The sequence below is a fragment of the Lagenorhynchus albirostris genome, chromosome 16, assembly GCF_949774975.1.
Source record: "Lagenorhynchus albirostris chromosome 16, mLagAlb1.1, whole genome shotgun sequence".
Taxonomy (NCBI): domain Eukaryota; kingdom Metazoa; phylum Chordata; class Mammalia; order Artiodactyla; family Delphinidae; genus Lagenorhynchus; species Lagenorhynchus albirostris.
The window spans coordinates 56,182,301-56,194,075 of NC_083110.1; the positions used below are offsets into that span (position 1 = coordinate 56,182,301).

The window sequence follows — 11,775 nt, forward strand, 5'->3', positions numbered from 1 at the left end:
GTCATTCCCAGGAACAGGATGACCGTCAGGCTGAAACCATTCGCATTACCAAGCGGCAAGAGGTCTGGGAGCATCAGATGGTATCCTTTGATTGAGAAAGCAAGGAAAATGAGAATATGGTAAGGTGGTCACGGGTCATACAGAAAGAGAAGAAGAAAAACTTCTCTTCTAAGGGTGAGACTCCCTGAACCTCTTTCTCTAACTAATTGTTGATAAGCGTACAGCTCATCACATGCAAGAGAGATTTCTCTTTAGAATGCTACAGTTCTCTGTCAACAGTATAGTGCAGTAGAAAGAATGTTGGATGAGGAGTCAGAAGACCTGGGTTTTAATCTTGAGTCCACCAATTACTAGCTGTGTGAGTTTAAATTATTTTTTCTATAAGTGTTATCTGTAAAATGGGGGTGGATAACACTGCTTGATGCATTTACCAGAGTGTTACAATGATCAACTGAAACGCTAGCTGAGAAAGAATTCTATAAAATTCTGAAGTGCTGTGCAGCGGTATGATACCACTTTCACCTCTTTTGCCACTCTCACCACTAACATCAAATATCATGTGCTCAGTGAAGGGCTCTATGCTCAGGGAGGGAAAAAATACAAAGAGGCATACGTTACAGTTAGCATTGCTCTGGACAGACTAGCACAGAATTGGGTTGATGCTTTATTATTGCATATTTAGTTGATGTGAAGATTCAGGGAAGAAATTCCAGATGCTGATTTACCTGCTTCTGCTTGCAAATTTTGTCTTATACCTGATTTTTCCAGTTGTCTGGAAGGGGTAAGTGGTGGTTGGGGCCTCCGTTCTTCTCATTGTAGTAGATGTAGGTATTGAGATCAGGGAAGTTGCGGTTCAGGTCCACTCCGTTTGCATTGTTCCTGCCAACCAGATACCCAGAAATGTCCCTGTCCTAGTGGGAAAAGGAAGAAATAAAAGATGAAGGTTTCAGACTGAATGCTCTATTTGAAGAACACTGTATAGTTTTTTTTTTTACACATTAGCTCGATCTATCAAACGATGTAGCATTTTCTCCTTTAACTCATCCAAAGTCCCAGTGGCGTGGTTCAAGTTTCTCTATAAACCACATGCTGGAGGTAGAGATCCCAGGAGAAGCTCTAACAAAAGGAGGGTGTTTCAGGATAATGGGAACCCCTATTTTAAAAAAATTGTTTATGTCTATTTAATCAGAATGACAGAGGTATGTGCAGTGAGAAAGTATAATTTTTTCAGTTATATATGTATTTTTTTCAGATTATTTTCCATGATAGGTTATTACAAGATATTGACTACAGTTCCCCGTGCTATACAGTAAATCCTGTTGCTTATCTATTTTATGTATAGTAGTTTGTATCTGTTAATCCCATAATCCTAATTTATCCCTCCCCCATCCCTTTCCCCTTTGGTAACTATAAGTTTGTCTTCTATGTCTGAGTCTGTTTCTGTTTTATATAAAGATTCATTTGTATATTATTTTAGATTCCACATATAAGTGATATCACTTACAATATTTGTCTTTCTCTGTCTGACTTACTTCACTTAGTATGACGATCTCTAGGTCCCTCCATGTTCCTGCAAATGGCAATATTTCATTCTTTTTTATGGCTGAGTAATATTCCATTGGATATTTATACCACATCTTCTTAAACCAATTGTCTGTTGATGGGCACTTTGGTTGTTTCCATGTCTTGGCTATTGTAAATAGTGCTGCTATGAACACTTGGGTGCATGTATCTTTTCAAATTAGAGTTTTCATCTTTTCCAGATATATGCCCAGGAGTGGGATCACTGGATCATATGGTGGCTCTATTTTTAGTTTTTTAAGGAACCTCCATACTGTTTTCCATAGTGGCTGCACCAGTTTACATTCCCACCAACAGTGTAGGAGGGTGGGAACCCCTATTTTTTAAAAACGGTTTTATTGATATATATAGCTTACATACCACAACATTCATCCATTTTAATCATACAATTTAAAGAATTTTAGTATGCTTACAGAATTGTGCAACTTTTACCACAATCTAAGAATACTTATATTCCCCTGAAAAGAAACCTCATGCCCATTTACAGTCACTCCTCATTTTTACTCCACCCCTAGGTAATCACTTTCTGTCTCTATGGATTTGCCTTTTCTAGACATTTCAGTAAGTGGGATCATATATTATATGTTTGGCTTTTTTCACTGGGCAAAATGTTTTTGAGGTTCCTCCATGAGGAACCATGAGGTTCCTTCAGGACTTCATTCCCTTTTATTTCTGAATAATTCCATTATATGGATTTATCACATTGTGTTTATCCATTCACCAGTTAATAGACTGTATGGTTTCCTGGGATTGCTGTAACAAGTTACCACAAACTCGGTGGCTTATAACATCAGAAATGTATTCTCTCACAGTTCTGGAGGCTAGAAGTCTGAAATCAAGCAGGGTCATGCTCTCTAAAGGCTTTAGAGGAGGATCCTTCTTTGACTCTTCTAGCTTCTGGTGGTTGCTGACAGTCCTTGGCATCCCTTAGCTTGTAGATGCCTCCCTCCAATTTCTACTTCTATCTTCACATAGTCTTCTCCCCTGTATGTCTGTGTCTCTGAGTACAGATTGCTCTCTTCTTATAAGGACACCAGTTATATTTGACTTAGGTCCCCTAATCCAGTATGACTTCACTTTAACTTGATTACATATGCAAAGATCCTATTTCCAAACAAGGTCATATTCATAGGTTCCAGGTAGACATGAATTGGAGGGGGCAGAGGGGATACTATTAAACCTAGTACATGGACATTTGGTTTGCTTCCACTTTTTGGCTATTGTGGATAATGCTGCTGCAAACATTTGTGTATAAGTCTGTGTGTGGACACATGTTTTCATTTCTAATATCTAGTAGTAGAACTGCTGGATCATAAAGTAAGTCCATATTTAACTTTTTCAGAAACTGCTAAACTGTTTTCCGAAGTGGAAACCATCCCCCCATTTATTTATTTATTTATTTTACTTAGGATCCTTGATTATCTTTTTTCTGAGCGATATCAACTTTGTGGATCCCTTAACCTCTCTGCTCACACTTCACATTTCATCCTTTATTTGGTCATGTATTCATTCATTCATCCATCCATTTAATCAATCCACATCTATTTAGGTCTATCTCCATTCAAAGTCCCCTGAAAGACACTAGGGAAAGAGATCATGAGACATTATGCTAGCTTTCCAGGAATTCATGGTATATATGGGGAGATAGATATTTACATAAATAATTAAAATATATAAAGCAGGAGAATAGAGATAAGTTCACAGGCTCTTGCAAAACTGAAATTCTGTTTGGTGTTTTGTTTGGCATTGGAGAGGCAGAATAGTGTCTACTGGAGCCCTGCGGACTGAGAGGGGAGAGCCCGAATTGGTGGCCATTACTGGAAGTAGGATGAATGCATGGACACTAGGAGGCTAAAAACTCACAGATGTACTACTACTCTCGTGTTTTTCTAAGAACTCTTTATTGTTCTCAGATTTCTCTATTATCGTGGCATTGTGCTCGTGTTTTATTCTTAGATCTCATTGAAAACATATTTTTTGACATTCTTTTAAGTCTCCTACATCAATTCTGTTCCAGTGGAAAACATTTATATGATTTTTCTATTTGGAGTTTGATTTTTCACTTCTAAGAGATAATGATTTTCATTATGCTTCCAGGGGTTTTCATTGCTTGCTGATTTATATCAGCGTTAACTCATAACTGTCCATATTAGCAGTTACGTTGATTTACCTATCAGCTGACTTACTATTCACACCGGGTCATTAGTTAAGCTGGCAGTAAGGACTTCCTTTAACAGAAGTTCCCATAAACAGGGTTCAGTTATTAGCTTCCTATTACTGCTGTAACAAATTGCCACAACCTTAGGGCTTAACTTTGCACAAACTTATGATCTCACAGTTTTGGACGTCAGAAGATAGAAATGGGTCTCACGAGATCTAAAGGTGTCAGCAGGGCTGTATTCCTTCTGAAGTCTCTAGAGGAATCTGTTTCCCTAGAACATCTTCAAATCTCTCTCTGCCTGTGACCTTCTGCCTTCCTCTTCCACATTTAAAGGACCCTTGTGATTGGTTACACTAGGCCGACCCAAATAATCCAGGGTATTTTAAGGTCACTTGATTAACAACTTTAATTTTGTCTGTAACCTTAATTCCCTTTGCCATGTAACATAACATATTCATAGGTTCCAGGGATTAGGACTTGACTATCTTTGGGAGGTGGAGCCATGTTATTCTACCTTACCTACAGGTGGCTTTAAATTTAGGTGGCCAGGCAGGTCTTCCCTGTGTAGCCATGCAGACAGGTTTCCTCTGGGTACGGCACGTAGCTCTGGGAATCTGAGAACCCGATGGGTCCTCTCTTGGGTTCAGGTTCAAGATCTGCTCCCTTTGGGCTTCCCTGGTGGCGCAGTGGTTGAGAGTCCGCCTGCCGATGCAGGGGACACGGGTTCGTGCCCCGGTCCGGGAAGATCCCACATGCCGCGGAGCGGCTGGGCCCGTGAGCCATGGCCACTGAGCCTGCACGTCCGGAGCCTGTGCTCCGCACTGGGAGTGGCCACAACAGTGAGAGGCCCGCGTACCGCAAAAAAAAAAAATGCAAAAAAAAAAAAAAAGATCTGCTCCCTTTGAACAAGTACATAGCAGGTGAGCAGAGGTGACTGGCTCCCCAGAGACACAGCTCTAGGATTTGGCAGGGGTTTTCTCCACCTCCTCCCACCCCCACTTCACTGCACAAAAGATGTGGGCAGGTCTGAGGGGCTTCTCCAGTCTCCCCACTGCAATACAGGGAAGGGCCACTAGAAGGAAAGTGGCCACGCTGGGTTCACCCCTACAACACTCTCAAATTGTCCTGTTCTTTTGGAAACTCAAGTCTCAAGGCATATTCATGTCCATCTCTCTGATTTCCAGTGGGGGGCGGGGGGGGGAACAAAGTTTTTTTTTTTTTTTTCATCTGTTGAGTCATGTCAGCAGGAGGTTGTAAGATGGCAAGGGTCGAATTTGTGTTTGGCTCGACATCTTGGATCCATTACCCTCCCTGCTTCTCCTCACCCCTCAGCCCTGTCCTCTAGTAGGCTTAAACCAGGATGGGCCATTCAAGGAGAGATGCTGAGTGGTTCCACTTGTATGGGACAGAGTGGTCAGATTCATGGAATCGGAGCATGGAAGGTCGTTGCCAGGGGCTGGGAGGAGGGGGAAATGGGAAGTTACTAATGAAGGGGTATAAAGTTTTGGTTGAACAGGATAGATAAGTTCTGGAGATCAGCTGTACAGCCTTTTGCCTATCATCAACAATAGTGTATTGTACACTTAAAATTTTGTTAAGAGGGTAGATCTCATCTTAGGTGCTCTTACCACAATAAAACCAAAATTTAAAAAAAAGTAAAGTAGTGAAGTCTAGTCTTAAGCATAAAAAACATTTTAAGACTACCCCCAATAAACATATTTTTAAATGGAAAAAAATCTTTCATTTACACCCCCCTCCAAAAAAAAAAAAACAAACCCAAACAAACCAGGTTTAAATAGAGCTTTTAAAGAAACATATCCATTGTGTAAGGCAGATGCCTACCCTCACCCACTGAAAATTCTAATTCAGTAGATTTGGGGTGGGGAGAGGACCTGAGAACCTGTATCTCAAAAATCTTCACCTACAATTCTGATGCACAGCCATGAAAGAATCACTGACTTAAAGTTAGGCACACTAATATTCTGAATTTATGTTAGGAAATAAAGCCCATAGACACTTTTTTAAATTTGTCCCCTGAACAATGTAACTCTAAAATAAAGAATTCAAAGGCTGAGTACTATACTAGCAGAGGAAAAAAGGCGTACAGAGATGGAATAAAGTATGAAGAATCTGTAACAGGACTAACCTGCCACCCCACAATTCTGAGAAAAGCTCATTCTTTCTCTTTTCCCTCCAAATGCAAATGTAAGTGTAGTATGGGAGGAAGAAGAGGATTTAAGGTTGGCAGCTAAAAGTTCAGGGAAGGAGGGGCGTCTTGCAATATCCCTTCACACCTGTTCAGTACCTTCCAGTTGATGAAATGCTGTCACTGATACTGCTTCACTGATCCTCACAATGAAATGGAGAACTCAGCTGGAAAGGCGGGGACGGGAGGGAACTGAGACTCAGAGAGAACCCCCATTCATTGCCTAGGGTGCTACAGTGCTGAACCCGTCTTCACACTTCATTCTATTTCTCCAGCTTTTCCTCTATCACATCGTGGCATTTACAGTGGGACAGAGAGGACACCTGGTCTCCCGGCTTTTCCTTACTCCCTAAGACGGCTCTGCTCTCTGCAGGGCCTCCCCCTGGGGCTCGGTACCTGGGCGGCGGCGGCCACCTCGTAGCCGTCGGGGTTCATGGACGGCAGGATGTGAATGCGCGTGCCCTCCACCAGCTGGACGATGCGCTGGTTCCTGTTGCGGAACTCCTCGCACAGAAACTCCGACAGCTGCAGCAGCAGCTCGCGGCCCAGCACCTCGTTGCCGTGCATGTTCCCCACATACTTGACTTCCGGTTCCACTGCAAGTGAGAGAAACACACATAAAGAAGATGGGGGAAAGCCTACGAGTGCAGTTAATTCCTAACCATGCAAAGGGACGTTTCCCCTCTTTTTCAGTAATGAATAAAAGAAAACCTCATGCTTCTGTTAGGTCTTTTCCAATAATCCCTGTGCCCCCTTTGAACAAACTGCAACTACAAATGCTACAAAAATTCATGCCACGGATAATAATGTCTACTACTGATTAAAACCCTACTGTGTACTAGGCATTTATGTCATTGCTAATCTTCACAGAAAACCTGTAAAGTAGGCATTATTAGCCTCAGGATGAGGGTACTGGGTATGGAAGAGGTTAAGTAACTTGTCTGAGGTCACCTGGCAGATTAATAATGGAGGTCAAAGCCCAGGTGGCACTGAGGTAGCTTAATGCTTCTCAGAGACAAATCTTTTCAGGATAAGGATAGTGCTTTTCCAAGATTTGCTGGTCTAAAGTCCTCCAGGTTACAGCATAACAGTTCCTAATTGCACCAGTTGAAAATTTAATTTTCTTGGTACTCAGGTTAAAATCTCCCTTTCATATCTGAGAATGCTGTGTCTTGAGGCACAGAGTAGGAAGGAGTCTATGTATGTCTCATTCCTTAGTCTTTTCTTTGGCCATGTTAACTGTTCAATTGAAGTTAGAACTGAGGTCATAAAGAGGAGCCTCTAGAACCACTTAAAAAAATCATTCTTGCCCTGTTTTAAAAGGAAGGAGAAAAGCCCTTGCCAAGTGATTTCCCTTCCACCCAGCACTCTTTTTTTTTAATTAATTAATTTTATTTATTTATTTTTGGCTGTGTTGGGTCTTCATTGCTGTGCGCGGGCTTTCTCTAGTTGTGGCGAGCAGGGGCTACTCTTCTTTGCAGTGAGCGGTCTTCTCATTGCGGTGGCTTCTCTTGTTGCGGAGCACAGGCTCTAGGCGCGCAGACTTCAGTAGCTGTGGCACGCGGGCTCAGTAGTTGTGGCTCATGGGCTCTAGAGCACAGGCTCAGTAGTTGTGGCGCACGGGCTTGGTTGCTCCGCAGCATGTGGAATCTTCCTGGACCAGGGCTCGAACCCCTGTCCCCTGCATTGGCAGGCAGATTCTTAACCACTGCACCACCAGGGAAGCCCCCATCCAGCACTCTCTTGCCTTCATGCCTTTTCTGATTGTGTCTCTTCATCTTCATATTTCCATGCCCTCCTCACCATCCATCTAGGCTCAAATGCTCCTTACTCTGTGAAGTCATCTTGGAATCTCCTTGCTGGGAGTGAACTCGCTATTAAACTTCCCTTTTATGATACCACTTTCTACTCTGAGTTTTGGCTAATTTTGCACATGTCCTATTTTCCTTACTGGACCTGGCCTTTGCAATGTATGCCATTTTTAACTTTCTTTAGGATACAATCCATTGTTATTTATCTGCTACAGCAGTCTTTCCCAAAGGAATGTCTATAACCCATAAGGACTGTGTGGTGGATTTTCAATAATGTACATTCTTTGATCTTAGTATATTTCTTTAATCTTATCACGTCTTTCTTACTTTTCTTGGTGTTAAGTTATACTTTATTTTACGAAAGGATGGTGATAGTAGATGGCAGGTAGTATTCTTCAACATCCTTGTTCAGTAAAATAAAATTTGGAAAATCTATTTTAGTCCCCTCTGATCTCCCATATATATATATATTTGTGTGTGCGTGTGAAATCCATAAGTTTGGGAACCACTGCCCTGTAGAACCTACCATAGTCCCTTGCTCTTAGGAGGTATTCAATATAAAATTCTTTTGTCTCTACTTTCCGTATATCCAGAATACAATACAACCACTTCTCCTAACAACCATTGTCATCATTTTGGTTCAAGCTCCCACAATCGCAAGCCTGCATTACTACAATAAATCTCCTACCTGAACTCCTTGCATCTGCCCAACCATACAAGTCTATTCTCCTGAGTCAGTGTTTGGCAAATGTTTCCTGTAAAGGACCAGATAGTAAATCCTCTGGGCTTCCTGGGCTATATTGTCTTCACTGCAGCTACTCAACGCTTCCAGTGAACGCAGACATAGATGACACAAAAACAAATGGGTGTGACTGTATTTCAGTGAAACTTTATTTACCAAAACAGGTAGCTGGCCCTCAAGGCTCTAGTTTGCTGACTCTTGTTCTGAGTGATCTTTTAAAATTTTTAGTCAGATCATGTCACTCCTCTGCTTAAAACCCTCCAATGGCTTCTCGCTTCACTCAGAGCAAAAGCCAACATTTTTGCAGAGGCCTGCAAGGCCCCACGTGATCTCCTCCTGCCCAGTATCCCCGACAGCTCTGCTCTGACCTTGCCTTCCTGTGGTTCACTGTCCCGGAGCCACAGGGGCCTCCTCGCTGCTCCTCACACATGCCAAGCGTGCTCCGGCTCTTGCCTCTGTGCGGTGTTTTCCTCCCCAGAGCCAGTGTGGCACCTCAATCACGCACTCAAAAATCACCTCGAAGGAGAAGCTTTCCTAAAAAGCAACACCCCTCCCCCACTCAACCCACAATTGTCCACAACTCCCTATCTCTCCTTCCTGGTTTCTTTTTCTCAATAGCACTTATTTTCATCTGGTATAATATATATTTATTTAGTTACCTATTTATTGCCAGTCTTACCTCGCTAGAATTAAGGCCCTGAGGGCAGAGTCTTTGTTTTATACTCTGTGCTATATTCAGAGTCTACCAAAGTGCTTACATTGAGTAGGTCATCAGTAATACTTGTGGAATAATTAAGGAATGAATGGATGTACCTTTGATAGGGCATCAGAGAAAAGAGGGATCGGTGAGGTATAATAGTATGAAAAGCTTCAAGAAAGGCACTGAATGCTAGAAAGTAGACAGAGCACCAAGAAAGGGGCGTAGAGTGAGGGGCTAAGCCTACAATGTCCATTAGCACCCACAAGCTTCCACAAATGAACACACGACCTGAGTAAAAGCAGGGTGTTTGCTCTGCAAGTGCATTTTCAAAGCAAGGCCCTTATGGTCGCCTAATCACGTAGCCTTCCTTGAGCCAGCCTCCCACCCCCCTCTCTCCCTTCCCCCCAAACTGGCCACTTAAGAGTTTGAAGCTGTCATGGACAGAATCCACTGGGTGTGAGGTTGCCACTGAAGGTTTTTAAGCAAGGGAGGGAGGGGATTATATCAGTATTTGGGCATCTAGCGTCTGTGTCTTAAATGGAAGGTTTAGAGAGTGGTGGCTGTTAGGCGTTAGGAGAACGTCAGGAGCCTGGTGCAATCATTTAGGCAGGCTGTGATGGAATCTGGGCTGGGGGAAGGGTGAGGAAGTGGGGAGGAAAAGAGACTTGAGGTCGACAGTTTGAAGGAGGAACTGACGTACTTGAATGTCACAATTGCTGTTAAGTAAAGCAGTAAAGTAGAAACAACTTAAATGCCCATCAATAAATGAACTGCTCAATACAACCTTGCAACCATGGAATATTATGCAGCCAAAAATGATAATGTAGATCTATATTTACAGACATGCTATTCATCAAAGACTATGAAATGAGAAAAGCAGATATAGTATGATTCCATTTTTATTAAAAAAAATGACGGGCTTCCCTGGTGGCGCAGTGGTTGAGACTCTGCCTGTCAATGCAGGGGACACGGGTTCGAGCCCTGGTCTGGGAAGATCCCACGTGCCGCAGAGCAACTAGGCCCATGAGCCACAACTACTGAGCCTGCGCGTCTGGAGCCTGTGCTCCGCAACAAGAGAGGCCGCGACAGTGAGAGGCCCGCGCACCGCTATGAAGAGTGGCCCCCGCTCACCACAACTAGAGAAAGCCCTCGCACAGAAACGAAGACCCGACACAGCCAAAAATAAATAAATAAATTTATAAAAAAAAAATGACATGTAGGTAAGGGGAGGTGGCTTAAACACGCATAGAAGAAAGTTTAGAAGGAGATACATCAGTATGTTAACGATGGTCATCCGTGAGTGGTGGGATGACGGGTGAGGTTTTTACCTTATCTAATTTCTACTTTAATCCAAACATGGATGGCTTTTATAATAGAAACAAACTAACAACAAATAATGCAATGAATAAAATGAATACCACAAACCTCAAACTCTCTCCAGGATCCCATACTCTGAGTACACCGTCATTCCCCAAAGAGCTATCCCTAAGCTCTGGCAGAACTAGAAGGGCTAATTGTTTCTCCAGAGGCATTGGATAGGGAAGGGCAGAATAGTAACAGCAAGGAAGAAAGAAGGGTAATGGGAGGGAAGGGGGGGGGGATGGGGAGGGAGCAGGGAAAAAGATTCACCTTTTACCATTAAGGTCTTGAGCAAACAGAACCCAAAAAGGAGGAGCAGACTGGAGCCTGAACTGGGGTTGCAGCTCCCCAGAGGCAGGGCCAGTTTGTAGGCTAAGCAAGGAAATACTTAGTCCAGGCTGAGGAAGTGGTGATACTTTATGGGTTGAGGGGTCCAGGGACCTCCCCAGAAACCACCCCAATTACTGGATTTGTAAGGGAAGGGTCCTGCCCACACACACTTTAAGACACATGCTCAGGGCTTACAGGGCTCGTGGATTCCAGGGTAGTCACTGAATTCCAGCACGTAGAGGTGTCTTCCCTTCACACTGCGCCCAATGCTGTAAACCCGCGTGACATGGGGACATTCATTGTGCACCTTGTACAGCGTCCGTACGAGGTCATCATAGCGGTGGTGGCGAAAGGTCACCGGGGCAACCAACTTGAAGAGAAGGAGCTGGAGGAAAATTGAGACCAGGTCTGACATCTTGCTGGGCTTTTTCAGAGACCCACTAAAATGGGCCCCGCTTCTCCCAGTAACCAGTCAAAATCCAAGGGCCAAGAACCAGCTTTTCCTAGTTTCCCGCCAGTAAACACCAGTGTGACAGTGCCTGGGAAGAAAGTTCAGAACTGTCCCTCCAAAGCCAGAAGTTATTTATGTAGCTCTGGAATAGGCACTCATCTCCCCTCCCCCATTTCTCTGCCTCTCCTAATCCATGAAAACCTTTTGAAAGGTTTTTGCACTTCTTCAGATTGGGTAGTTTCACTGATTCTGGTTTACTGATTAACTGGACTGTAAACAGGCTTCAATAAATAGCTGCTTATAACCCTTTGATTCCCGGAGAATTTTGAGAAGCTTGGCCTGTCCTTGTTCCCTATATTACAATATAGGAAAGGGTATTAAAATAGAACACTCTGTCCTTTTGATCCTTTCTACATCCTATCTTTCTGAAGCAC

The 11,775-nt window shown here is 43.2% G+C and overlaps 1 protein-coding gene across 1 annotated transcript in view; it reads right to left on the reverse strand.

The window, feature by feature from the left end:
- The window catches only part of CPN1 (carboxypeptidase N subunit 1), a 28,940-nt gene extending 17,635 nt beyond the window's left edge, over window positions 1–11,305 (reverse strand). Inside the window, exons 1-3 of the mRNA XM_060125421.1 lie at window positions 11,086–11,305; window positions 6,345–6,544; window positions 756–911 (exon numbers count right to left, since the gene is read on the reverse strand). Of these exons, the coding sequence (XP_059981404.1) occupies window positions 756–911; window positions 6,345–6,544; window positions 11,086–11,305 (576 nt within the window). The remainder of the gene's footprint in view (window positions 1–755; window positions 912–6,344; window positions 6,545–11,085) is intronic.
- Between the last annotated feature and the right edge of the window lie 470 nt (window positions 11,306–11,775).